Source organism: Drosophila pseudoobscura, chromosome X, assembly GCF_009870125.1.
Source record: "Drosophila pseudoobscura strain MV-25-SWS-2005 chromosome X, UCI_Dpse_MV25, whole genome shotgun sequence".
Lineage (NCBI taxonomy): Eukaryota > Metazoa > Arthropoda > Insecta > Diptera > Drosophilidae > Drosophila > Drosophila pseudoobscura.
In genome coordinates, this window is record NC_046683.1 from 5,085,069 (window position 1) to 5,111,875 (window position 26,807).

Below are 26,807 nucleotides of genomic sequence, written 5' to 3' on the forward strand. Positions count from 1 at the left end.
TTTTTTAAGCAAAATCCAATAAAAGCAAGTGTTTTCAATAAGCCAGTCAAGTTGAGAATAGTTTAATTATTCGGATAAAATTATGTGGGCATTGCTAAAAGATTTAATTAGTCAGCATTATTCAATGAAATATCAAAATTGAGCAATATGAACGAATTTCCCTTTTCGTTTGTTTTGATTAACCTATTTCGCTACTTGTTTTTTGTTTGACTTGTTTCGCTAAAACCTTTTTTTACGCAAAATCCAATAAAAGCAAGTGTTTTCAATAAGCCAGTCAAGTTGAGAATAGTTTAATTATTCGGATAAAATTATGTGGGCATGGCTAAATGTTCTATATAGCTAGTAATATTCAACGGAAGAAAGAAAACGAGGAATATGTGTAATAGAACTTGAATTCTTCAGTATATTTTTTAAATGAGACCGTACGTTTCGGTATGTTTCGGTATGTTTCGGTATGTTCAGGTATATTTCTGACGGTCGGACCGTATTTCTTATCGATAAACCCGCGACGAAAGTTCTTTTGCGGTCCAAAAGTTGGTGGAAATATTTAAGTAAATTAAATAACGTTAGTTTTTGTCTTCGGTTAAAACAGCTTGCTAATTCTATTAAAAGTAAGTAATAATCAATACATTTTGATTGCGAGGTCGTACTAGCTTGCTGCTCTATTTGCGTGGGGCTTGCGCTGAATTTTGGTCTGTGTGCGTGTGTGATTCGGTTATATAAGAAGGAACAATCTAGGCAAAGAGCCGGCAACTCGTGTTTCTATAACATTATTGGTTTCTTGAGGACATTTTACTCGCCTTTATTGTGAAATATGAATGCTAATACAAGAGATTGGTCCTCGCACACACACACACACAGACACATTGTCCACTGAAGAGAAATGTTCGAGAGCCAGCGCACATGGTTTTCCTCTGATTGCCGGCATGTTAACACGATTTCACATTTGTCATAGCGACTTGCATGTGGCCACTGGGTAGGCCGGGCATCGGCCACGCCTTCCACGCCTCATTCTAGTGTTTCGTAAGAGGGCCCCCCCTCGGATTTAGTTGTATTTATTCTTGTATAGTGGGTTACATAAACGATTTCTTCTGGAAGGCTCTGTGATGCTTATGATGGTGTTGACCTCGTACAATCGCTATCAATGGCCGCTGTCGTTGGAGTGGATTGGTGGGGAGGGTGGGGGCTTGTATCTCCTAGAGTGAACTTTAGGCAAGAGAGTCCATTTTTTTATGGGTTGCTTTCAGTTGCAAATTGGATTTTTCTCCGATCCAATTGGACTTACATCATTTTCAATAGATTCGTACGGATGACGAAACACCACTGTACCTTAGCCCCCCGCCCGCTTATCAAAAAATAAAATATAGTAAATAGTCCACATTGAATATGCGGGCATTAGGCAAACAATAGCGAGAGCACGTGCACGAGGTTCTTGTTGGTCGGTTCTTGATTCTCATCACCCATTGATCTCTCTCCCTAGATGTTCCGCTTACCTGTTGCACTTGCACGCACCTCCGTCAGCCGCCATCTGGCGATGCGGGGCTATGCGAAGGACGTGAAGTTTGGCGCCGAGGTGCGCGCCATGATGCTTCAGGGCGTAGATGTGCTGGCCGATGCGGTGGCCGTCACTATGGGCCCCAAGGGTCGCAACGTCATCATCGAGCAGTCGTGGGGATCGCCCAAGATCACCAAGGATGGTGTGACTGTGGCCAAGTCGATCGAACTGAAGGACAAGTTCCAGAACATCGGTGCTAAGCTGGTCCAAGATGTGGCCAACAACACGAACGAGGAGGCCGGCGACGGTACCACGACTGCCACCGTTCTTGCGCGCGCCATTGCCAAAGAGGGATTTGAGAAGATCTCCAAGGGCGCCAATCCCGTCGAGATCCGCCGCGGTGTAATGCTGGCCGTGGAGACCGTCAAGGATAACCTCAAGGACATGTCTCGCCCAGTGAAAACCCCCGAGGAGATTGCCCAGGTGGCCACCATCTCGGCCAACGGCGATCAGGCCATTGGCAATTTGATCAGCGAGGCCATGAAGCGAGTCGGACGCGACGGTGTCATCACAGTTAAGGACGGCAAGACCCTCACGGATGAGCTGGAGGTGATTGAGGGCATGAAGTTCGACCGTGGCTACATCTCGCCCTACTTCATCAACTCTTCGAAGGGCGCCAAGGTCGAGTTCCAGGATGCTCTTCTGCTGCTTTCGGAGAAAAAGATCTCCTCAGTGCAGAGCATTATTCCCGCACTGGAGTTGGCGAACACGCAGCGCAAGCCCCTGGTGATCATCGCCGAAGACATCGACGGCGAGGCCCTGAGCACTCTGGTCGTGAACCGCCTGAAGATCGGTCTTCAGGTGGCAGCCGTCAAGGCCCCCGGCTTCGGCGACAACCGCAAGTCCACCCTGACAGACATGGCCATCGCCTCAGGCGGCATTGTCTTTGGCGATGATGCTGATCTCGTCAAGTTGGAGGATGTCAAGATCAGTGATCTCGGACAGGTGGGCGAGGTGGTCATCACCAAGGACGACACACTGCTGCTGAAGGGCAAGGGCAAGAAGGATGACGTGCAACGTCGCGTTGACCAAATCAAGGAGCAAATTGGCGACACCACCTCCGAATATGAGAAGGAGAAGCTTCAGGAGCGCCTGGCCCGTCTGGCCTCCGGCGTTGCCCTGCTCCGAGTCGGTGGCTCCAGCGAGGTTGAGGTGAACGAGAAGAAGGACCGCGTCCACGATGCCCTGAATGCCACTCGCGCTGCTGTCGAAGAAGGAATTGTTCCCGGTGGTGGCACTGCCCTCCTCCGCTGCATCGAGAAACTGGACACCGTGGCCGTCCAGAATGCCGATCAGGTAATTGGATCAGAATTCTTCTTGAGAACTCTTTCACTTATATTGTGATTAATCTTTTCCAGAGCCTTGGAGTGGACATCGTGCGCCGTGCCCTCCGCATGCCCTGCATGACCATTGCCAAGAATGCCGGCGTTGATGGTGCCATGGTCGTGGCAAAGGTTGAGACTCAGTCTGGCGATTATGGCTACGATGCACTGAAGGGCGAATACGGCAACCTGATTGAGAAGGGCATCATTGACCCCACGAAGGTGGTGCGCACGGCCATTACGGATGCCTCCGGTGTTGCATCTCTGCTGACCACGGCCGAGGCTGTTGTCACTGAGATCCCCAAGGAAGATGCTGCCCCGGGAATGCCCGGCATGGGTGGAATGGGCGGCATGGGAGGAATGGGCGGCATGGGTGGCATGATGTAAGCGAATCAGTCTATTTTTAAAGCCATGATGCAGGACGTCAGCGGAGAAGAAGCGAGCTGCACCATCGCCGGCTCCACAACACCAGCCGTCGCAGCGAGCCCTGCCATTATCCATTATCCTTTAGTTCGGTGAATCCAGCTATTCTCATTCGCTCACACACATTCTCTTCCTTGATGGAATTTAGTTTTGCTTTGCATTTACCCTTTGGCAAACATGGGAGACCCATCAAAAGGCCGGATGCTGGCTCGCCCTCGTTCGCTTCATAGTCGGCCGTCGCCTCCATCGTGCTCTACGTTTTTTTAACTATTCCTTAATTACTATTTTTTACATGTTATATATGTAAAAATACCGTTAGTTGTACAATCTAAAATAAAGCAGAAGTTACATTGATGACACACAGCGAGACTTTCAAGGGAACGCCATCAAAGAAGCATCTAGAAGGCCGTGCAGTACGTACATATTCGACGGGCTAGCGGATCGATTCGGTGGGATTCGGGACTCGCTTCGTTCGATCTGATAGGGATCAGCGATTCGGCTTTCGTTCGCCCAAAAACGGACCGAATGTAGCGAATCGCGTCAGCTTTTCTCTCGCTCACTCGATACTTGAGAGAACGAGAAAGCAGCACACAACCTTGGTGGATTTTTGCTGAAAATATTGTGTTATTCATACGCAAAAGGGTGCCGCCATAGTATGTGCCGAATCTGTTTAGAAACATTCCAATCCGTAGTGCTCGTATTCGGTTTTTACTGAAGGCTGAAGGCGGGACTCGTATCACCAAGACAACGCACCGGCTCACACCTAATCCACACCTCACACAAATTGGTTGAACACCAGTACAAACTGCTGCCCCATCCACCGTATTATCCAGATTTAGTCCCATACGACTTTTCCGAACTTGAGAAAGTCAATCGCCGGACAGAAATTCGAGTCGTATAAGGAGGTGGTCGCCTTCACGGAGGCCCACTTTGCAGACCCCAAGAAGTAGTTTTCCGATGGGTTAAGGCTCTAATAGGAGACTATATTGAGAGATGTATCGTTTTTCCTTTGAGGTACTTATCGGACCACCCTCGAATACGAGGCCTGCCCAATGCTTCGAGGATTTGAAGATGTTCAAAGACATGCGGCGTTTTTTGACTTGTTGTGCTCAAATGTATGTGTATTTGTTGGTTTTTCGGTTTTTTGTTTGCTTTTTGTTCGTTTTATTAATTATAAATACATTTAATAAAAAAAAAGAACCTAAATAATGTAACGCTTAGATGTTTAAAAGAAAGAAAAAATATTTTGTATATACTCCGCAAGCGGTTGCCGAGGGCCCCTGCCACCTGCCAGAAAGGGGGGAGGGACGGGGAACTGAGAGGGAGAGGAGATGCTGCTCGATGGCGGTGACGATGACGATAACGATAACGATTAACGACGACACAATGGCAGTATGTGATCGATGGCAGCGATATATTGGCTGCCCGCGCCGCTGCTGCCTTCTGTGGGCCTATGGTATGGCTAATGGCTGTGATTTGACTTCAGTTCCGTCCGCTCCCCCCCGCTGGGGCTCCCGCTCCAGCTCCTAGCACTTGCGCTTGGGCGTCCGGCGCTTCACACCGCAATTCTCGACCTTTTTGCTGCCCTTGGCGATGGCCAGCAGCTTGACCAGCTTCTTGTGCGAGTCCCCCACTATCCAGCCGTGCTTCTGGTACGGCTCGCTCTCCTCAAAGTGCTTCCCCGCCGGCGGCTCTGGATGCTGTCGCTCCTGTTTCTGCTGCTCCCTCAGCACAGCTGCATCTTGCTCCCCGTCGGCCTCGACGCGACCGAACTCGTCGTCGCTGGAGCTGCTCCAGTAGTACAGTTGCTTCTCGCTCGCCGGTCGCTTTCGCCTCGCCGGCGACTGTTTGTTCGCCTGGGATTTCCGCTTCGTCTTCAGATTCTTGTTACTGCTGCTGCTGTTGTTGTTGTTATTGTTGCTGCTGCTGTTGTTGTTGTTGTTGGTTGTGGCGGTGGAGGAGGAGCTGCTCCTGGCTGGCGGAGGCGGTAGAGGCGGCAGAGGCGGTGGTGGTGCTATACTGTTGCTGCTGCGGGACTTGGACCGCTGAGTGGTCGCCGTTGGCGTTGGCGTGGGCAAGGCCTGTGGCTGCTGCTGCGGCTCCCGCTGTAATGGCTCTTCCCCCAATGGGACGTCGAGGGTCTTGGTCTGCTGCCTGGAGCTGCGCGTCCTGGCCGGCGGCTCTACTTTGGGCTCAACCGACTTGTCGCTGTCGTTCTCCATGCCGTTGCCGCGCCTCTTCCTCGAGCTGGCAGACTTTGTGGCCGCTGGAGTCTTAGCCTTGGTGGGAGCTTTCGATTTTGATTTAGACTTGGTCTTCGGAGGCGGCTCTGGGGCAGGGGGAGGCCGAGGATTCGGCTTAGCTCGCTGCCGTGCCTTGGCTGTGGTCGCCGGCTTTGGATGCTCCAGCTCCGCGGGCGGCTTCTTTGCGGCGCTTTTCTTGCGCCTGGCGATCACGGAGGGCGTTGGGGTCTTCTTGGGCGCCACTGGTGCCCAAATCGGCTCTGGCTGGGCGTTTGCCTCGCTCGTTTTGCGCTTGCGGCGCTGCTCCTGCTGTTCCTTTTGCTCGATGAGGGCTATTATGTCCTTGGTGGACAGGAACTCCTCGTACTCGTCCGAGCTCCACGTCTCCACCAGCTTCTTGGCCCGGTTGGTGGCACAGCGGCGCTTCGACTTGCGCTGGCCCTCGTCGATCAGCTGCTCGATCTCCTCCGGGCTCATGCCCAGCTCCGACTGCAGCTTTGTTAGGTCCTTGCGGGGCTTCCGAGAGGCCGGGGCTGATGGCGAAGAGGCGGGGCCAGTGGTCGCGGCCGACACCTCTGGCGGCTTGCTATTGCTACTCTTGGGCGCATTAGCCGGAGGACCTGTTTTGGCCTTTTTAGTCCTGCTGCGCGGCAGGGCACTTGGAGCGGGCATGGCTGCTGGCATGGTCGGCACTGCCGGCGCCGACATGGGCTCCTGCTGATGGTGCGGCTGGGTGTTTGGGTGCGAGTGCGGGTGCGGGTGGGTGTGCAGTTGGGGATGATCCCCATCCCGATCCCAGTTCTCCAGACCCACTGCGGACTCAACCTCCGGCACCTTGGCCGCCCCTCCACCTCGGAGCTCATCAAAGATCTGGTCCAGATTGGCCTGGTTCTTGGGCAACGCCTTGTTCTTGGCCAGCGCCGGCCCGGCCATCGGACTGGAGAGCTGCTGCAGCGGAGTCGCCGCTGCTGCTGCCGCCGCCTTGGTGCTGGCGTGCTTGAAGATGCGGCCCATGATCAGCGACTTGTTCTCGAACGTCTTGGCCGTGGCTCGGCTGGAGCTGCTGCTGCTGCTCCTGCTCCGACTGCGGGTGTTCTCCTGCGTCGAGGACGAGGACGTCGACGAGCTGGACGAGGACACAGCCCTTGCCCCAGCCCCCGGCGGCCCCGCCACTGCAACCCCAGCATCCGACCTGACCCCACATCGGGCGTCTGGCTCCACCTCCTGCTCCTGCTCAGGCTCCGGCTCCACGTCGCCGTCGCAGCTCAGCGTCCCGAAGTCATAGTCGTCCCGGTCCGAGTAGCTGGCAGTGGATACACTGTTGTTGTCCTGCTCCTGGAGCAGGTTCACGCACGTCTTCGGCTTCTGGAACGTGATGCTGGCCTTTTCCTCCAGCCCGATGTTCTTGAACGGCCGCTCTGGTATGATGATCCGACCGCAAGCGGGCGGCAGTGTCGCCGAGCTGGCCACGCCCGCCGCCGCCTTGATGATGGACGCGTGCATGATCGTTTTCGACGAAGTCGAGCTCTGCTGTTCCACCGGTCGCGTCGGCGTCGTCGTCGTCGTCGTGGTCCGAGTGTGGCCCGTGGGCGTTGGTGGCGGCTGTGAATGGGGCTGCTGCTGGTGCTGCTGCTGCTGGTGGTGGTGCTGCTGCTGCTGGTGGTGGTGGTGCATATGGTGGTGGCTGGCCGACGGAGGCGTGGACGCTGCTGTAACACTGGGACCGGGCAGAACGCCTTGTGAAAGGTGCGGCATGAAGTCGCCGCCAGGCTTTTCGCTGCCCAGGGCGATGTCCGCCAGCTCCGTGAGCTTGCAGACGCCACGCCCGGTCTTGACCAGCTCCACCATGTCCAGCTGCAGGTTGACGTTCTCGTAGCCCTTCATGGCGGCCTTCGTCTTGAACCGCGAGGTGGTCGCCGAGAACTGCGAGATGGCCGAGTAGCCGGGCGACATCCGATTGTGGTTCCTGCTGGGAGAGACGGATGAGGATGATTGCGAAAAATCTAGTGGCGAGGCAGTACCAAGCATGACTTACGTGGGAGTTGTTGTGGGTGTGACAGCGGGCGGATTCCGGAATAGCTGCTGGATGACCGGCTGATGGCAGACCACCGCCTCTAGCGCTGGAGGCGGCTGCGAGGGCGGCAGTGGCGACGGCGACGGTGACGAAGGTGGCGGTGGAGATGGCGATGCCGACGGCGACGGTGAAGCTGGCGGCGATAGCGAGGAAGAGGGCGAGGCAGGTGGCGATAGCGAGGGCGATGCTGGAGGCGGTAGCGGTGCAGGTGGCGGAGGCTGTGGCGGAGGCGGCTGTTTCCGCCCGGCAGTAACGATCACGGACGTCGTGGCCGGAATGGCGGTTGAGGGTGGCTGAGCTGGAGGACCCGCACTTGCGCCCGGGCCCACACCCGCCGTGGTGGAGCTCGACAGGCGAGGCGTCTCGGCGCTCTTGAGGATGTTGCAGCACTCGTAGAAGAGCCGCTCGTCTGGGTTGAGATTGAGGCGGGCGGCGGAGGTTCCCGAGGGACTGTGCTGGTTGTCGTGCAGCCGCAGGCTGGCCTCGGTGATGACATGATGCACCTGCTCGTTCAACTGCTGCTGGTACTGCTGCTGCTCCTGCTGGTGCTCCACATGGGGGATGATCTGGGAGGGCGGCATTAGAACTGAGGCCCGAATCTGCTGCATCGGCGGTGGATCTTGCTGGTGCTGGTGTTGGTGCATTTGCATTTGGCCACGCCCCTGGTCCAGGCCCAGGCCCAGGTCCAGGTCCGGCTCCACCTCGAGGTGGCGTGGACTCGAGGGCGCCGTCTGCGACTGAAGGTACTCCTGCTCGGACAGCTTCGAGACGTGGGCCAGGGTCATGTTGTGCTTGGACAGAGAGGTGGCCGTGAAGAAGCTCTTGCCGCAGAGGGAGCACGAGTACTTCTCCGCATCGACGAGGCTGCGTTGCGTGCGCTTCTTGGGCCGCGTGAGGAGGACGCTGCGCCGCCTCCGGCGTCGCCGGCCACGCCCGCCGCGACCCAGGTCCTGCGAGTAGCTCGTGTAGACGCTCATCTCGTCGTCCAGGTCCATGTCCATCAGCTCCGTGTTGGTGTTCTCGTCGCAGATGGAGCCGAAGTTCGAGTGCTCGTCGTTCAGGTTGGGGGCACTGCGCACACTCATGGACGTCTGCGGTCGGTAGAACTTGTCCTGGTCGGGGTCCATGCGGCCGTCCTGCTCCCCCTGGTCGAACTCGTCGTGGGCGAACTCGAAGTCCTCGTTGGTGGTGGCCGACATGATCTTCTCGTTCACGTTCTTCGCGATCTCCGTGAGGTAGTTGTCCTCCTCCTCGACGCTGTCGCCCGCCGGCGGCACAGCCGCGGCCAGGGCCGAGGTTGTGGCCTGCACATGCTCCGGCTGCTCCTTGTGTATGTTCTTGTTCAGGCGAGGATCCCGGCTGAAGGTGGCCGCCGTGGCCGGAACTGTCCGCTCCTTCTCCTTCTGCAGCTCCAGCTCCGCCTCCCGCTTCTGGTACATCTGCTTCTTGGCGGCGCTGCTCAGGATGCTCGGCCGCAGTATGGAGGCGGCCGGCGGCACTGCCGGCAGGGCGGCCGCCTCTTTGGCCTCCTTGGCCAGCAGCTGCTTCTCGATCCCGATCGAGAACGACTCCAGGGTCGACTTGAGCATGCTGATGTTCTCGTTGGTCGCCTTTCCGCCCGCCCCCTTGCCCCGGCTGCGGTAGTAGCAGCTCTGTCGCCGCTTCGGCCTTCCCCTGACAGGAAGAGCCGGCGCCGTCGCCGGAGCTGGAGCCGCCTCTGGCGCCTCTCTCCCAGTCGCGTTCCGAGACGGCTTCGATGTGGAGGCGGTGGACAGGGCGGGGGCCATGGCCGCGTTCCGCTTGGTGCTGGACATGAGCAGCATGCCCGTCAGCAGCAGGTCCTCGCTCTTCTCGTAGGCCAGGTTCTCCAGCTTCTTGAGGTTGTCTCGGCGGGCGTTGTCGATCTTAAAGCTCTCCAGCAGCTGGTCGGCCACAATGGCCGCCAGCTCGTTCTTCCTGCGGCGTCGCTGCTTCTTTTTTGTGACCGGAGCCTGCTCCTCCTCCTCCTGCGGCTGCTCCTGCATCTGTACCTGCACCTGCGCCTGCGCCGGCAGATCTTCTGTCGCCTCCAGAGTACTCGCCGCCGTGGCCGACTGATCCTGGACGCTGGGCAGCTCGGACTGCGCCAGGCTGTGGAAGCCCGAGGAGGTGTTGTTGTTCATGTTGCTGCTGTGCTCCTCCAGCAGCGAGCTGCAGTTCGTCTCGACCGTGGGCGTCGGCGTCACACTGCGCGGCGGCAGTGGCGGCAGTGCTGGGAGTGCCGGAGCAATGGAAATGACGGACACGGCCACAGAGGGAGCCGACAGTGGGACCATCTCCACGACAGGCAAAGGATCAGCAGCAGACCGAGCGGGCAGCTCTGGCTCGGGCTCGGGCTCCACCTCCACCTCTGGCTCCAGCTCCAGCTGCAGCTCTCTCTCCAGCTCCGGCTCCGGCTCTGGCTCCGGCTCCGGCGTATGTTCCTTTATGCATTCAACAGGCGGAGGAGGTTCCACAAGCGTCACCGGTGCCTGGGACGCGGGTGCGGATACTTTCGAGTAAACTGCAGGCAGACGTCCGTCCGTATTGGTCTCTCCATTGACTGGCGGCACGGACTGGACGCCCTGCTGCTGTGCTTCCACTGGTGGCTCTTCCGGGGCGAGCGAAGCGGAACGGCAGTCGATGGTCTTGGAGCGCATTGAACGCTTCTTTGGCGTCAGAAGAGTCTTCACTGATGCTGCCGTCTGGGGTGGAGCGGGAGAAGGAACAGCCGGTACAGTCGGAACGCCGGCTAGACTGGCCAGACCCTTCTCCCCCATCGAGGTCGGGGCAAATACCATGCCTGCGGTGGTGGCTGTGACGGCGGCTGTGGCAGCAGCCGTGGCGACGATGTAGTTGCTCGGCCTGGTCGGATGCAGGACTGGTGGCGGCGCCTTTTCGCTCTCCTTGTCGTCGTCGTCGGGCAGACTGGCTTGGACCGCCAGTATGACCGAGTTGATGGCGTCGTCAATGTGATTGTTGACCACCTCGTCCATCCGCAGGCATCCCTTCGGCAGGCCCTTGCCGCCGTACTCCTTCTTGCCGCCCGACGTCTCAACCGAGCGTTTCTTTCCGCCCGTTGCTTTGGGCAGATGCACGGGGAGGGTGGCAGCGCCAGCGAGGATCACATTGGATGGGGAAGCCCCAGTGCCAGTGCCAGGGGCAGTCCCCGCGGCAGTGCCAGTCCCCGTGCCAGTGCCAGTGCCAGGATTGCGCACCTGGGGTATCTTGAGCAGGTCCAGGTTCGAGTAGTAGTGCGAGGCCAGTGAAACCGGCCCGAGAGCTGCACTAGCCGCTGGCCCGAGAAGAGGTACTGGAACTGGAGCTGGAACGGGCCCGGGCAGAGCTTGCAGTGGAGGAGCAGCTGGTCCGGCAGGAGCTGTTACCAGGGGCAGCGGCAGAGGCATCGGCATCGGCAGAGGCATCGGAATCTGCATGGGCATCGGCATCGGCATGGGCATCGCCATCTCCTGGGGCACCCGCATTGGAGCCGCAACCGGCGCTGGTGAAGATTTCCTCGCCGACTTCTGGGACAAGTCGAGCGGCTTGTCCATGTCCATCTCCAGGGCCAGCACGTTGCGTGCCTCGAAGCCGCAAATGGTCTGCCGCCGGGCGGGCATTCCACTCGAGCGATGGTGCAGTCCCGTGTGGCAGCCGTCGCCGCGCTCGGTGCTCGGCAGCATTGGCTTCTGGAGGCATCCGCGCTGGCTGGTCAGGTTCAGCGGCTGCGGCTCCACCACGTACATGATGGGATTGACGTTCGTATTCGGATTCGGATTTGGATTTGGATTCGAATTTGCGTGTGGATGGAGCTGGGCAGGCGGCAGATACAACGGCAGCTTCGGCAGCAGATTCATGTTGCCATGAACGGACCCCGACGGAGCACCCATCCCCTGCAGTCCCAGAGGCATGGGCCCAGTGGCATGGGGCACGGGCACGGGCAAGGGCACCGGTGGGTTCAATGGCTGTGGCTGTGGTTGCTGTTCTGCTGGATACAGCTTGAGGGCAGCCACCGTCGGCGAGGGGGGCGTCGGGGGGACTGCCAATTGCTTGCTTGCTGCCTTGGTGGGGGTTCGCCGCGGAATGCCACCAAACGTGGGAACTGCAGAGGGCACGGCAGCAACGGGAGCTGCAAGAACCACAGAGGGAGCAGGAATGGGATGAGGAACAGGAACAGGAGCAGGAGCAGGTGCAGGTGCAGGAACTGCAGCCACAACTGGCGCTAGTTCTGGAGGAGAGACGGCAGCGGGGACTGGCACTGGCACTGGCACTGGCTCGACAACCGCAGCCAGAGGCTTCTCCTGCGGCTTCTCCAGCGGCTCGGCTTGCTCTGCCTCGTGCCTGGGCCCCAGTGTGGCATCCACTTTGATGATGCGCCGGGACATGGCCTTCCGCTTGGGCGTTTTGGCCTCCGGCAGCTCCTTCTCTGCAACAGCTCTCGGGGGCAGCGTCTTGCAGTCTTTCTCCTCCTCTTTCTCGGGCGCCGGCGGTTGTGGCGGTGGCGGCGGCGGCGCCTGTGGCCGTGGCGGTGGCGGCAGCGGCACCTGCTCAGTCTTCATCTTTTCCTCGAGCTTCCCCGTGAGCATGGCGATGCAGTCGCTAATCCTCTTGCTGCGCTTCACCCCCACATTTGAGCTGGGCTGCCGGCTGCTGGCGGAGGAGAGTCGCGGCGCCACTGGCGAGGACTTGATGGCCGGAGCAGGCGTGGTCGGCGGCGTGGGCATCAGCTGCTTGCTGGGCGTGGGCGAGGCGGCCTCGCGAGCCTCCTGCCTTGTGCATGGCTCCAGGTCCAGCTCCAGCTCCAACTCCTGGCCGGATGCACTCGGCGGTGGAGGCACTTTATCGGGATTCGCCACTTGAAGGAGCGCCAGCGCTGGCTTGGCATCAACGAGAGATCTTGAATTGGCAGTGAATGTGGCTGGGGGCTTTACCTCCGGCTGTGGCTGTGACTGTGGCTGTGGCTTCGGCTGTGACTCTGACTCAATGGCTGACAATGGAGTGGGGGATTTGGCTCCTCCTGCGGCCAATTTTGACTTTTGTTGCTGCTGCTTCTTCTGCAGTTGCTGTTGTTTCTGCTTGCGGCGGCATCGCTTCTGTTGCGATGCTGCCACGGCGGCAGCGGAGGCGGCGGCCACCACCGAGGACCGGGTGTTGCGCAGGAGGTGCTGATTGTATATCTTCTTTGTGCTCCTCTGCTGCTTCGACATGGATTTGGACTTGGACTTGGACATGGATTTGGACATGGACTTGGACATGGACTTGGACATGGACTTGGACATGGTCTTGGACTTGTTCTTCGACTTGCGCTTGGCCTTGTTGTCCACTGGGAAGATCTTCTTGCAGACGCGCTTGGGGGGCAAGTTCTCCAGCATTTTCCGTATGGACTCGGCTGCAAAGGGTGGGGCGGTGGGGGGATAAGAAAGCGGAAAGTTGAATCAGTTTCGGGGTCAGTGCTGCATGGAACTGCTGGAAACTTACCATCGCTGGGTCTCTGGCGGGGGGAGTTCTTCATCTTCGACGAATTTGAGCCGCTCTCCTCGCACTCGCCCTCGCCCTCCGCCTCGCCATCGCCATCGTCCTCGTTTTCGGCCTCCGCCTCTCCCTCTCCCTCGGCGTCGCCCTCCAGAGAGTCCTCGAGCTTTTCCTTCTTCCGGCTGGAAAACTGTTTGAGCGGCCTCTTGGAGCAGGGGCGACGCTTCTTGGTGCCGCAGTAGTAGCGGTATTTCCGCTTCTTGGCCAGCGACCAGATGTAGTCGCCGGAGCAGTCCAGCATGTGGCGGTAGAGATCCATAAGGCCGCTGCACTTTCGTCCGCACTTCGTGCAGCTCAGCGGAGCCGAAGAGGACGACGTGGTGGCCGTGCAAGTGGAGGTAGAATGCGAATGGGAATGGGAGTGAGAGGTGGAGTGCGAGTTGGAGGACGAGCTCGGCGAACAGGACGACGAGGAGGTCGTCCCTGTCCCGGAAGCGGGCGACGGCTGCTGGTGTTCCAGATTCGACATGGGCGTGGGCGTCGGCGTCGGTGTGGAAGCCTCGAACGATGATCTGGAGGAGGTGGACGAGGAGGTGGTCTCCTCCTCCGTGGGCTGCACGCGCTCCTCCTGCTTGTGCTGCGGCCAGCGAACGCAGTTGCTCTCCGCCGCGAACCGACCCAGCGCCCGCTTGGGTATAAAGAGGTGGCGCAGCAGGTTCCCCGCCAGCAGCTCCCTGCCCACCACCTCATAGTGCGTGGCATAGATGTGCGAATGACGGAACGTCTTGTGCTCCTCCAGCGATTTTCGCTGGTCGAACTTGGCCCCGCAGCAAATGCACAGATAGAGGCGCGGTCGCGCCCACTCTCCGCTCAGCACCAACGAAGAAAATGTCATCTTCTTGTCCTGGTCCTGGTCCTGCTCCCGTTCTCGGTCTCGGTCCCGGTCCCGGTCCCGTTCTCGGTCCCTGATCATCCCTGTCCTTTCGGGGCTGGTCCCCTGCCGCGGCTGAAGCTGGAGCAGAGAGAGGAAACTCTCGTCGGCGAAATTCTGGGCCAGTAGATCCTCCTGGATCGTCCCCTGGACACATCCGTAGTCCGCCAGGTTGGGGTCCTCCTCGCTCTCGCACTTAATCACCGCCTGCTCGTTCTGCTCGAGGATGATGTGCGGCAGCAGGCGGTGGTCCAGTATGAGATTGAGCTGCTCGAGCAGACGCTGCTGCTCCAGTTGCCTGTGATTACGGTCCCTATCCCCGTCCCCATACCCGTCCGCCCCACCACCGCCATTGCAGCTGCGGGCGATGGCGAGGGAGACATCGTGCTTCTGGCGCATCGTGAGCTGCGTCCACATGTCCAGCTTGGAGAGATCGCGCAGGCCAAGGAAGGTGGGCTGCTTCAGCTTCTTCACCAGCCGCCCGCCCTCGTTGATGATCGTAAACTTCTTCACATAGTCCCACTTCCACTTCCAGCTGTGCTTCGTGTGGGGCCGTCGCCGGAACTTTGCCGGCGGCAGCAGCTCCGCCGTCGAGCCGAACTGTTCCGATGTCAGCAGGGTCGGGTAGGCACTCGCGTGGCTCGTTTGACTAGAACCATGCAGCATAACCAGGTCGGATGTGAATGTGGCTGTGGCTGTGGATTGGGATGTGGATGTGGTCATGGAGCCAGAGCCACAGCCAGAGGCGCCACTTGATGCTGATGATAATGCTGATACTGACGCTATGGGGGAGGTGTGGAGCCGTCCATCGAGATAGTTCTGCAGATTCTGTTGGACATTCAGGATGACATCCTTGTAGAAGTTCTCATCAAACACATGCGAGTTGGCGCTGCCGCTGGAGCTGACCGCGACGCATGCCGAGGAGCTGGGCTGCCGGAAGACAGCGTCTGGAGCTGCGTCCAGATGGGATTGCCCATGGTTATGGCCTTGACCCATGGGCTGAATGGCGGTCGCCGGCATGTGCTGCTGCTGCTGGTGCTGTCGCTGGGCTGCCGCCCGGCTGCTGCTCCTTGACTTGTGGGGCATGGCCAGGGGCGGCTGCTCGTCGTCACCTGCCCGCCGCTGCCGGTTCCGGTGACTGGGCAAGCGGTTCTGGGTGAGACCAAGGCGAAAGAGCACCGGCTCGTCGGCTCCCATCAGTCCGGGCTTCGGCGATGGCGGCTCCTCGAGGTGGTGGTGCTGTCGCCGGTGGCCGGTGAGCTGGTCGGCATCCTGAAAGCGCAGTCGGCACGGCTGGCAGCCAAAGTACTTGTCCGCATGCATCTGGATGAGGTGGAGGAACAGCTGATCCAGATGCTTGACGGGCAGACATATCTGTGGCAGCATCGAGTGCTTCCTGCTGCCGGAGCAGTATTGGCAGCCGGGAAATCCTCCGGTTGGATGCGAGCTTCCGGAGCTGCTGGTGGAGCGACCGCTGCAGCGCCTCTCCTGCCGCTCCGTGTGGAACTTGTCCACATGCTTGCCCTGCAGCTTGCCAGAGGCGAACTTTCTATCACAGTACAAACACAAGACTTTCTTTTGGCCGGACCCCGGGCCAGAATCAAGGTCAAGGTCTCTTTCCCGCGGCCGGTCCTCTATGAGAATCTTGAGCTTCTCCACCAGTCGGGGCAGACGCTCCAGGGGTAATCTGCAGATCAGTGATGGCTGTTGCTGAGCACTTGACCCCTGTCCCTGTCCCTCTCTCTGTTCCTGTTCCTCTTCCAGTGTGAGTGGGAGTTGGTGTGGGTGTGGGTGTGGGAGTGGCAGTGGCTGTTGCTGCTCCTCATCGTCGTCGTCTTGTTCGTGCCTCAGCTGCCGTTTCTTCCGTCCGGATGGACCAGCTGGCGACGGTCTGATCGCCGCTATTGGTCCAATTGGATTCTTGCCATTGACCTGCTCCTCGGACAACTTGAAGCCCCGGCGCAGGCCGAAGCGCGACATAGTCTTCATGGGGAAGCCACTTGATTAACCGTTTCGTTGCACAAATTTATATTTATATTTCTGGAAAAGGAGCAAATGCAATTTTTTAACATTTTTTTTTTTTTGTTGACAAATAAACCGCAATTATGAGAAGAAGCAGAGACAGAGGCAAAATGTGGAAAAACAAAAACTACACACGCACACACACACATGCACACGTGCATATACACGCACATATATTCCACTCAGAAACAACTCTAAAAGAGTGCTTGAGCAGCACACAGTCATGGGTGAAATATGAACCTACACACACACACACACACACACCCAATATATCCAGATATGTCCAATAAATATTTGATTATGTTTTATTTTGTTGTGTTTACCCGTTCACGTTAATGATTTAGAAACGACTGCATGTGCCGCCTTCTGTTTCAATTTGTTTGTTTCGATTGGGGCTCGTTTGATTCCGTTTTATTTGTCCATGCCCCTGTGGTATTGCACTTTAATTCTTCGTTTCCCTCCGTGTGGCGGCCAGCCCACTTGGACCGGATATTGTATTTTAGTATTTTCTCAAATAAAGAATCGCACAGCATTGCATTTGTTTTATTTATTATGTACTTATTATTTTTTTCCACCCTAACAACTGCGTTAGGAGGTATCTAACGTTCAGCCCAAATCGATGCGTGCGTAGAGCAAAGGAACGGACAGGGGCAGGGGAAGCAGACGACGACGGCGGCGATGGCGATGGCAGCAGGACGACGATACTGTCACTGAGGAGTGTGGCAGTGGTGAACAAGAACGATTTTTCTCTCTTGCACAAGAAGCAGCGGCGGCTGCAGGTAGCATTTTTATCCATTTATTATTATTTAACGCTATCCCATTAATGGGTGCGTGCACTTGTTATCCACTAATTTGATTTTAACTATTTAACTCATATTTATATATTGTTCACGCACACATATCAGATTTTGTATACTGTCGAGTTAAATGTGTTTTTCTTATGAGAAGAGTGGGGCTCCGAAATCGCGTCAAAATGGTCGGGTTAGCAGTGTGTACACACTTTCCCATATCCAGATTCAGCTGAAATCATCGAGATATCGATACTCTTCAAATATAAAACGCAGCTTCTTGCAACTGGATAATGCTGTTGATTAAGTGGCTGTTGAATAAAGTTTTTTAAAAATGCATCATTCATTTACTAATTGATTCTGTGGATGCATAGATGGTTTTGTTGTTAGACTATCGATAGTTAATTACTGTTCAATAGTTTTTTGATCTACTGTGATGATGATCATCGATAGCCTCGGTGTTGCCATAAAGTTGAACTCTTGGGCTTGTTTTTGACGAGTCATTTTCTCTTCTCGGGCCGAATTTGTTAATAAAAAATAGCTACGAACTGACAAGATATGCCATACAACATGGACATACTCATGCCTGAGAAGGTAAATATACGTTCTAAATAAGTAAGTTCATAACATAACAAACAGTTTATATATTAACCAGGACGAACTCTGCGATTCAAAGCCGAAAGATGCGCACAGCTCTTTGGATGAATTGGACATTGATGATTTGTATGTGCGTTATAAGGTAAATACGCATGAAATTACTTCCGTTCTCACAGATCAGTGACAACCGAACCCAACGCTGTTTCAGAAACTCCAAAAAACCTTGGAGTTCATAGAGGTGCAAGAGGAGTACATCAAGGATGAACAACGTAATCTTAAGAAGGAATATCTACATGCCCAGGAGGAGGTGAAGCGCATACAGTCGGTGCCGCTTGTGATTGGACAATTCCTGGAAGCTGTCGATCAGAACACGGGAATTGTTGGCTCCACAACAGGCTCCAATTACTATGTCCGCATCCTGTCCACCATCGACCGTGAGTTGCTAAAACCATCGGCATCCGTGGCTCTGCACAAGCACAGCAATGCCTTGGTGGATGTCCTGCCACCCGAGGCGGACAGTTCTATATCAATGCTGCAGCCCGACGAGAAACCAGACGTCAGCTATGCCGACATTGGCGGCATGGATATGCAGAAGCAGGAGATTCGCGAGGCAGTCGAGCTACCTCTAACCCACTTCGAACTCTACAAACAGATCGGCATTGATCCTCCCCGCGGTGTCCTCATGTACGGGCCGCCTGGTTGCGGCAAGACTATGCTGGCCAAGGCTGTGGCTCACCACACAACCGCCTCCTTTATCCGTGTGGTCGGATCTGAATTCGTGCAGAAATACCTCGGCGAGGGTCCTCGCATGGTGCGCGATGTCTTCCGTCTGGCCAAGGAGAACGCTCCAGCCATTATATTCATTGACGAGATCGACGCGATTGCAACCAAACGTTTCGATGCCCAGACCGGTGCCGATCGCGAGGTCCAGCGAATTTTGCTTGAGCTGCTCAACCAGATGGATGGCTTCGACCAGACCACCAATGTAAAAGTGATCATGGCCACCAATCGCGCCGACACCCTGGATCCTGCTCTGCTGCGACCTGGTCGTCTTGATCGCAAGATCGAATTTCCGCTCCCTGATCGCCGCCAGAAGCGTTTGGTCTTCTCCACGATCACGTCCAAAATGAACCTCAGCGAGGATGTCGATCTGGAGGAGTTCGTGGCGCGTCCGGACAAGATATCCGGCGCCGACATAAATGCCATCTGCCAGGAGGCGGGCATGCACGCGGTGCGTGAAAATCGTTACATCGTTCTCGCCAAAGACTTCGAGAAGGGCTACAAGAACAACATCAAGAAGGACGAACAGGAGCACGAGTTCTACAAATAGATTTAAGTTAATAGGCCCCCAATATCTTCCCTTACCCTTCATATAAACCCTGTCTCTAAAGTTGTATCAGTAATTAAATAAACAGCATTTCGCTTCAATTTGCAGCCTTCTGTAGTCTCGTCTCCGGGGGCCAGGCCCTTCCCGGAAAAAGTCCGACGTATTTTCACAACAGACAAAGGGAAAGGGAATTTTATTTTAATTGTTCAAACAAATGGGGAAATGGAATAAGATAAACAATAATCAAGCAGAGCAGAGCTATATGTAAAGTAGGTTAGCATCTAGGCAGCGCAGATCTGTCTAGATTGCTTCACATGGATATGCATGCGATGCGGCTTCATTCGTTCATTCATTACTTCATGAGCGAGTTGACGACGGCATTCACATTGATGGCTTTGAGGTCCGCATAAGTCTGGCCCGTGCCCACAAAGACGATGGGCTGGCCAGTAATGTAGGTCATGGAGATGGCGGCGCCCACTTTGTCGTCGATGGTGTCGAATTTGGTGAGGACAATGCCGTCGATGATGTGTGGATTTTCGTTGGAGGAGTAGTCGGCGAGGGACTGGTTGAACTTGACCAGCTGATCGACAGCTTCGTTACCGACGAGAGCCTCGCCCACGAAGAGCACCAGATCGGGATTGTTCACCTTGATCAGCTTGGAGAGGGAGCGCATGAGTGGCTCGTTGTCCTGCATGCGGCCAGCGGTGTCCACCAAGACAACGTCCACCTTTGTCTCGTGCGCAAACTTGATCGCCTCCATAGCAATGCCGGCGGCGTCCTTGCCGTAGCCCTTCTCGTACAGCTGGACCATGGTGCGGTTGTTGTGGTTGGCCGGCGGATGCAGGGCATTCAGATGGCGTGTGTGGGTGCGCAGTTGCTCGACGGCTCCGGCGCGGAAGGTGTCGCAGGCCGCAATCAGCACGTTAAAGTCGTTCTCGATCAGCCAGAAGCAGATCTTGGCTAGATTCGTCGACTTGCCCACACCGTTCACCCCGCAGAAGATGATCGTGTACGGTTTGCCGTTGCGCTTGCACTCCAGGGCATCGCGTATGATATCGATGCGCCGCTTGGGCGAAAGAATGCGGACCAGCGACTGCGTCAGTGCCTCCTTCACCAAGCTGGCAACGCTGTCGAAGGTTCCAACCTGCTTGCCCTCGAGGCTGGTGGCCACCGAGTCGCACAGCTTGACCGCTATCTCCGAGGCAACATTTTTTGATATCAAATGATCGCGCATCTTCTCCAGCGCCGGTTGCAGGTCGGCCAGCGACATGGTCTTGCCCCCAACAATTCCCCTAAAATAGGACACCAAACCGCCTCCGCGCTTGTTCTTCTTCAGTGCAGGTGATTGGCTGCTCCCATTGTCTTCCTCGCTAGACGCCTCCTCACTGTCCACATCATCCTCGCTCTCCACATCCAGGTCAGGGATGACGCCCTGCATGGTGCCCACCAGCTGCCCAAATAAAGATCATGATTAGTTATAGTTATACATTTTTTGATTATGGATTACACAAACGTGAATGAGCCGCACATCCCCAACAAACGTGCCTTTTGCGAGAGTCCCGCTCAAAAAAGTCTCACTAAAGATATCGCATGCGATATTTAACCGAACAAAACTCTCGCAATCGAAACAAATGAGATAGAAATACTCGTACTCGTATGTTTGTGGCAGGAAATGTTTTGGCTATGAAAGTCGCAAGAGATATTGGCAGCAAGCGTTTTGCGAGACAATTTTTCTCGCTTGCGATAGAAAAGCGCACAAGCGCATGGTATGCATATCCCTGTCGATTCGCTACCCATTTCGCCTTCCAGCAATCTAGTTCGGCACCCATTTCACAACCCATTCGATGGGTACCCATATCACTAGTTCGCGGTAAACGATGTGTTGTCCCCATGGCCCCCATGTCCTAGGATATTGTAATAACCGAGTCGATATGGCCAAGATCTCATAGATCATACTAAAACACGTGTGTCTCGAACTGTTGCCACGTTGTGGCGTTGTCTGTTGTTGTTAAAACTTTAAAGATCATAAAGAATCCAAGGATCTAAATAATAATATTAGCTCTCGTTGCGATTGATCGGACGACAAGTTGAGTCCCCTTGCCCCGCAAAACTCTCCATTTCTTTCTTTTTCTTTTCCTCCACCGATCGTAGTGTTTGCTCACCTCGTTGCTGATACTCTGGTACTGAACATCCTCGGGGGAGTCCTTGGAGCGATCGAGTAGGACGGCATCTTTCGAGTTGCCGCCAAGGTCCCATACTCTGGGCTTCTTTCCGGCTTTCTCTGAGGCACCCTGCTTGGCAGCAGACTTGGTATCGGCCGCCTTCTTGGTGGGCGTAAGCTTCTCGCGCAACTTTCGACGGTTTTCCTGTATAATGTCCTGTTTTGTGAGTGGCGGTGATGAGGGCTGCGATTTGGGCTGCGTCGGACTCTCCTGTATATTGACACGTTTCTCGACGGGCTTTTTGTCATCCTGAATCATGGATGCGACGGTTTTCTTCGATTTCTGCGACTCATTGTAAGAGCGCATGGCCTTGGGGGCCTTGACCTGTTTCGAGGATGCTTCTTCGGCCGCAGAGAGCACGCTGCGGAATTCGCCATCGAAATCGTATTCACTGCCTAGGCGCTCCAGGGCCGGTATACTGCCGAACTTTTCCTTAAAGGCGAACTGCATGTCGGCCAGAAAGGCGTCCAAGTAATTGAGCTTAATAACCTTCTGGAAGACAGCCGCGTACACCAGATCCAGCTCATTGTCCAGCTTAAACTGCACCGCCAGGTGGTCCTCCTCAAAGTATTTGGACTCTGTATTTCGGTCCTGCCAACGAACAACATCAATCATCAATATGCATGAGCACAGCAGCTACAGCAAAAACAGTGCTTACCTCCAATATCACGCCACGTATTAGGCTGTTTATGCATGACGAGAAGTTGATTCCAGAGGTTTGCGAGTTCCAAAGTACCACGCCGCCTTTCGTGAATATCACTACAAAATCTAACATTTTAGCTACCAAATCCTGCTATACAATCATACGAAACTTCTTCGTTCGAGCATTCCACGTCACTTGCCCTACTGCTCGGCTGTGCATCGGGTGGCAACGTCAAAATGTTTGTTTATGTTTTTATATTCAGTCTGGCAGCGCCAGTACAGGGTATAACAGAAATGTTTCCACGCTCTACGTTCAGTTTTCTTATCGACCATTCATGATTCCACTGATAGCATGAGACACAACGATAAATTATTCTGCCATCATTCGCTGTATTAGAGCCATTCCACGTTACAGGGTATATAGAAAGACGCGACGAATCATAGAATTAGTGGAAAATGTGTCTCGCATTTATTAATGAAAGGGCACGCTTTGTGTGAAAAAATGTCACCCATTTATTTTTACAATTGGTTCTTATTGCTAACGCGATCGATCATTCCTTTAAATATAGAAACATGAATGAAATTTTAAACCCTTTCAATACGCTTTCGCATATATGAAAAGGGGAAATCTGAAAAGACATTCGCTGAATGCACATAAGTTTTTGTATATATCGAAAAAAAATCTATTTGATGTATGCTGATTTTGATGATTGTTATTGTTCTGGCCCCTCGCAATCTGCTCCATTTACGATCCCACAATAATGTTGTTGATGGGGATGTGTATCAGCTTGACGAAAAAGCCAATGAAGCCCATGATGCAGAAGCCAATTGCGGTGGCGATGGCGATCTTCTGGAACTCCTTGCGGTCGGGCTTGGTGCAGCGTTTCACGAGACGGATCGAATCCTTGGCGAAAGCGCGCCCTGGCTCAGCGAACTTAACAACTTTGTCCATGTCTGTCTAAATTTGAAACTGAAACTGAAACGAGGGTAAATTCAAAATTAATGAAGTTCTTACACTTTCACACGAATCAAAATACGAAGTCGGCGTCGGCGTCGACGCCAACAACAGTGACGTTGGCGACGTGGCAGATGACGACAACGTCTCAGGTGAAATCTTGTTGCTTCTGCTTGGACCTTCCAATTGAGTTGGAATCGGATGTAAAGGTCCTTAGACTATAGAGTTCAATTCAAAATGCTTCCTAATATTATGATGTATACTTAATTTCTTTAAATTATGTGTACAGAGTGTTTGTAGACATATAAGAAAGGTGAGAATGCACAGCTCGAAAACATAACAAAAAAAGGTAGGTGCTTGAGGCCATATCGATTTATCGATTTAAGAATTCTCTTTTGTTTGAAGAAGTTTCTCCATTAAATGTATGCTTTAATTTAAAAAACTCAAAATTAAGAAGCACGCACCTGCAAACTGCTTGAAATTTTTCACTGGAATGAATGGTTTCGTTTCGTGTTGTCGTGTCGCCCTACAGTCGTGCCAGTTCCACGTCAAAACGTCAAACACCAGAGTTGCTTTGCTACATAGAGCTGCCACTCATTGCAGATGCAGCGGCTATGACTGACATATCGCCGATAGTTCATGTTCGTTCCAGAATTTCGCTACTAGTTACTATTGGCGTCACTTGAAAAAGAGTAGCTTACTTAACTAGTTAATTAGATTTGAATTTGGGTTTTTTTCTTTTGAACTTCATGTATTATAACTTACAAGTCTAAAGATGACATTGGCAGTCGATAGTATCGATAGGCGGACTCAAACCCAACACACAGCAATCGTTTTCTTGTTTTTCTTTAAGGCATCAAAACTACTAGCGTTTTCATTCAATCGAGAGTTGTAAGTAACTAACGTTATTAGTTTAGTCCAGTTTCCTTACGTTACATGATACATGCAAATTGAAACAAGAAACTGAAATGAGTGCGCAGCCAAGTCCCTGCATGAATCCTCAGCAGCAGCAAAGTGAACAAGAGAAGGTAGTAAAGCGAAGTAATTTCAACGGATACAAATGAATTTTTACCACGATTTGCGTTATTTAGGTGTACCAATGGATCAACGAATTGGCGCATCCGGACACGCGCGAGACCGCTCTCCTGGAGCTGAGCAAGAAGCGTGAAACTGACCTGGCTCCTATGTTGTGGAACAGTTTTGGAACCGCATGTGCTCTGCTTCAGGAGATTGTGAACATATATCCGTCTATAACTCCGCCCACGCTGACAGCACATCAGTCAAACCGGGTTTGCAATGCCCTGGCCCTGCTGCAGTGCGTCGCCTCCCATCCGGAGACACGCACAGCCTTCCTCCAGGCGCAGATTCCCCTATACTTGTACCCCTTTCTGTCGACCACTTCGAAAACCAGACCATTTGAATATTTGCGTCTGACCAGCTTGGGAGTCATTGGTGCCTTGGTTAAGGTTGGTCCCGTCCCCACCCATTCGCTATAATGCATAACTAACTCTTCCGATCTTTCAAGACCGATGAGCAGGAAGTTATCACGTTCTTGCTGACCACGGAAATCGTTCCACTTTGCTTGAGCATTATGGACAGCGGCTCGGAGCTAAGCAAGACTGTGGCCACATTCATCATTCAGAAGATCCTGCTCGACGAGTCGGGCCTGTCATACATCTGTCAGACCTATGAACGCTTCTCGCATGTGGCCATCACCCTGGTAAGTATCCATTCCATCGATCGATGCAAACATGCTCAAGTCATACCATATACCATATACCACTACAGGGAAAAATGGTGATCCAGTTGGCAAAAGAGCCGTGTGCCCGTCTGTTGAAGCACGTGGTGCGTTGCTACCTACGTCTCTCGGACAACACCCGGTATGTATTAAGGCACTATATGAAATGCAACAAATTTCTGACTATTTTTGTACAGCGCTCGCAAAGCTCTCGGACAGTGCTTGCCGGATCAGCTGCGCGATGGCACTTTCGCTCTGTGCCTGCAGGACGATAAGTCCACGAAGCAGTGGCTTCAAATGCTTCTCAAGAACTTGGAGCTGGGAAACACACCACAGCAAATCGGCATGTCCCCATTGGGCTCCTAGATCATAGACATGCCGAATCTCAAATGTCCCAAGTATTTAATAGGCTTCTTGCAGGCCTGCCTGCTGCCTCCCCACTATGCTTCTTTCAAATCGGTAATAATAAATTCATTTCATCTACTAGTTATCAGAAGTACTTGGCCAGAACGCCTGGATTATAAGTTTCCACGAGGTTGCCTGAGCCTAGCCGCCTAGCGTTAGCAAAAATGTAATATACGGATGTATGTAATTATGAATACAAGCAAAGTAATGTTAATCAGTTAAGCAAATTTCTCTGCTACTAGAATATAATTTAGAATGTACATAAATATTATATAAATAAAGACACATACCGCGAAGCTAGTGCTCTATCGCTCTCACGCATACACTGGCAATGACTCCTGCTCATGCTTCTAGTATATGCACCTAATGCCATCCTGCTCTGATTGGCGTGCTCGGATGGGCGTGGGGTCGGTGAATTGAATGCAAGGCTGCGGGATGCCAACCCTGAAATCCCACTACCATTAAATCAAGACAATTTGCAGGAACGGTAACGCACACGTTCACATACATTTAATATGGACACACTTATATATTAAACTTGCAATAATTACAACAATTACATCTACAAATATACAGTTACAGGCGCTGCGGGCGCCAAAAGAGAGAGACCACTATGTAACATTAACATCACCAAATCGCCTACCACTACTACTACAATGCTCCAAGTAAAGGATATTGTACGTACTACGTAGGTGCACACATATTGACTGTATTAGTATTACACCGAGAACATACATTTAAATGTGTATATATATATCAATATCAATAAATACGCATATTTATACATGTGCATGTTCCAAGATCACATGTAATAGACAGGGGCAGAAAAAAAACACTGAGAACGCTCAAATGTGCTGAGAAAATGTCAAATTTCAAATTCCCAATTTAGTTGGTCGGCTTGGTTGGACCGGCGACTGCCGATGCTCGCCGCGCCATCTCTGCCTGACCCTCCGGAGTCTCAAGGTCGACTTGCGAAACTTGCATCTGCGGCAAGGCCAGCATCTGTTCCATGAGGTCAAAACCACTCTTCCAGACCAACAAGTGCGCCCGTAGCTTCAATTTATTGCGGTTCCGAATCAAATGCTTCTCCATGGCGAATCCCTGCCGGGCGCAGGCAAAGTCGCAAGCCCGCTGTCGCAGCACGGGGCAGATGTCGTTGTTTCCGTCGCCCACGTAGAAGACGTGGTCGTAGCGGATACTACGCCGCAAGTCCTGCTCAATGACAAAGTGCTCAAGGACGCGCCCCTTGCAGAGATTGCTGGCGCTCAGCTTGCACTCGCTCTGCTGATGGTGGGGCCGTACCTGAAGCTGCCCGTTAGAGTCAAACTCGGCGGGGTTGGTGAAAATGGCCACAAAGCAGTCGGCCAGGTTGTGCGCCTTTAGCCACTCATCGATGAAAACACTGTTCGAGTCACTAATGATGATCATGTCGAAGTTGAGTTTCTTGTGTAGATGCTTGATGAGGCGCACGAAGCCCGGGACCTCGGGTATGACTCGGATGGTGTCGCGAATGCGCGCCTCCGTGACTTGTTGCTCATGCAGCAAACGAAAAACCTCAGACATGTACTCGGTCCAACAATCGTTCTCCACCAGCTCGTTCAGGGCCCGCGAGCTCACCACTTCCGTAGGCAGCAAGTCCCTCACCACGGTGTCCGTATTTTGGGCCACAATTGTATGATCAAAGTCGAAGGCTGCCAGTCGTCGCCGTTGCTGCTTTTCCAGCCTACAGCAGGCCACGGCTTCAGCGACAGCTGCCGACGACGAGGACATCTTTTCCTTATCTCTCAATGCCAACTACAGGGCAGCGTTGATGGGCAGCTCGATGGGTTGTTTTTTTGTTTTTGTTTTAAACTTTTTCTCATAAACTTTATCCAGCTTTCTGGAAGCTTAACGACCTCCAGAAATATACCAAAATAGACTGTATTATACCGCAAATATACTGACGAAGTCAAGTTCTATTACACATATTCCTCGTTTTCTTTCTTCCGTTGAATATTACTAGCTATATAGAACATTTAGCCATGCCCACATAATTTTAGCCCATTGATGAATCAATTTTCTACACAATTGGTT

At 53.8% G+C, this 26,807-nt stretch overlaps 7 protein-coding genes across 11 annotated transcripts; 3 read left to right on the plus strand and 4 right to left on the minus strand.

Moving 5' to 3' along the window:
- Positions 1–482: 482 nt before the first annotated feature.
- Positions 483–3,661, plus strand: Hsp60A (Heat shock protein 60A). The gene is made up of 3 exons (XM_002133632.3): positions 483–611; positions 1,481–2,851; positions 2,914–3,661. The coding sequence occupies exons 2-3, from the start codon at positions 1,481–1,483 to the stop codon at positions 3,262–3,264; spliced, it is 1,722 nt and encodes a 573-aa protein (XP_002133668.2). The 5' UTR covers positions 483–611; the 3' UTR covers positions 3,265–3,661.
- A 779-nt stretch (positions 3,662–4,440) lies between these two features.
- LOC6902136 (uncharacterized) lies at positions 4,441–17,341 on the minus strand. Of its 3 annotated transcripts, none has more exons than XM_033383968.1 (5): positions 17,200–17,341; positions 16,957–17,144; positions 13,114–16,078; positions 7,579–13,024; positions 4,441–7,512 (listed from the first exon to the last, which is right to left on the minus strand). In XM_033383968.1, the coding sequence occupies exons 3-5, from the start codon at positions 16,025–16,027 to the stop codon at positions 4,827–4,829; spliced, it is 11,046 nt and encodes a 3,681-aa protein (XP_033239859.1). In that variant the 5' UTR covers positions 16,028–16,078; positions 16,957–17,144; positions 17,200–17,341; the 3' UTR covers positions 4,441–4,826. The 3 variants fall into 3 exon arrangements, with proteins under 3 accessions (XP_033239859.1, XP_002133667.3, XP_033239858.1); XM_002133631.3 differs by having other exon boundaries at positions 4,441–7,509; positions 16,384–17,144; XM_033383967.1 differs by having other exon boundaries at positions 16,384–17,144.
- On the plus strand, positions 17,306–18,873 carry Rpt3 (26S proteasome regulatory subunit Rpt3). Its single transcript, XM_001355465.4, has 3 exons — positions 17,306–17,442; positions 17,504–17,587; positions 17,654–18,873. Exons 1-3 carry the CDS (start codon positions 17,407–17,409, stop codon positions 18,773–18,775), a joined length of 1,242 nt encoding a protein of 413 aa, XP_001355501.1. The 5' UTR covers positions 17,306–17,406; the 3' UTR covers positions 18,776–18,873.
- Positions 18,874–18,935: 62 nt separating this feature from the next.
- On the minus strand, positions 18,936–21,872 carry SrpRalpha (signal recognition particle receptor alpha). Its single transcript, XM_001355464.4, has 3 exons — positions 21,653–21,872; positions 20,935–21,585; positions 18,936–20,222 (listed from the first exon to the last, which is right to left on the minus strand). Exons 1-3 carry the CDS (start codon positions 21,767–21,769, stop codon positions 19,125–19,127), a joined length of 1,866 nt encoding a protein of 621 aa, XP_001355500.2. The 5' UTR covers positions 21,770–21,872; the 3' UTR covers positions 18,936–19,124.
- Positions 21,873–22,082: 210 nt separating this feature from the next.
- Sec61gamma (Sec61 gamma subunit) lies at positions 22,083–23,202 on the minus strand. Of its 2 annotated transcripts, none has more exons than XM_015185696.2 (2): positions 23,056–23,202; positions 22,083–22,612 (listed from the first exon to the last, which is right to left on the minus strand). In XM_015185696.2, exon 2 carries the CDS (start codon positions 22,586–22,588, stop codon positions 22,382–22,384), a length of 207 nt encoding a protein of 68 aa, XP_015041182.1. In that variant the 5' UTR covers positions 22,589–22,612; positions 23,056–23,202; the 3' UTR covers positions 22,083–22,381. The 2 variants fall into 2 exon arrangements, with proteins under 2 accessions (XP_015041182.1, XP_001355499.1); XM_001355463.4 differs by having other exon boundaries at positions 22,083–22,606; positions 23,056–23,141.
- Positions 23,203–23,395: 193 nt separating this feature from the next.
- Rcd-1 (Required for cell differentiation 1) lies at positions 23,396–25,030 on the plus strand. 2 transcript variants are annotated; one of them, XM_015185695.2, is made up of 6 exons: positions 23,396–23,619; positions 23,683–24,057; positions 24,117–24,311; positions 24,380–24,471; positions 24,527–24,727; positions 24,817–25,030. In XM_015185695.2, the coding sequence occupies exons 1-5, from the start codon at positions 23,560–23,562 to the stop codon at positions 24,693–24,695; spliced, it is 891 nt and encodes a 296-aa protein (XP_015041181.1). In that variant the 5' UTR covers positions 23,396–23,559; the 3' UTR covers positions 24,696–24,727; positions 24,817–25,030. The 2 variants fall into 2 exon arrangements, with proteins under 2 accessions (XP_015041181.1, XP_001355498.1); XM_001355462.4 differs by having other exon boundaries at positions 23,408–23,482; positions 23,552–23,619; positions 24,527–25,030.
- Positions 25,031–25,209: 179 nt separating this feature from the next.
- On the minus strand, positions 25,210–26,622 carry LOC4815527 (pyridoxal phosphate phosphatase PHOSPHO2). The gene has a single exon (XM_001355461.3). The coding sequence runs from the start codon at positions 26,502–26,504 to the stop codon at positions 25,620–25,622; it is 885 nt and encodes a 294-aa protein (XP_001355497.2). The 5' UTR covers positions 26,505–26,622; the 3' UTR covers positions 25,210–25,619.
- Between the last annotated feature and the right edge of the window lie 185 nt (positions 26,623–26,807).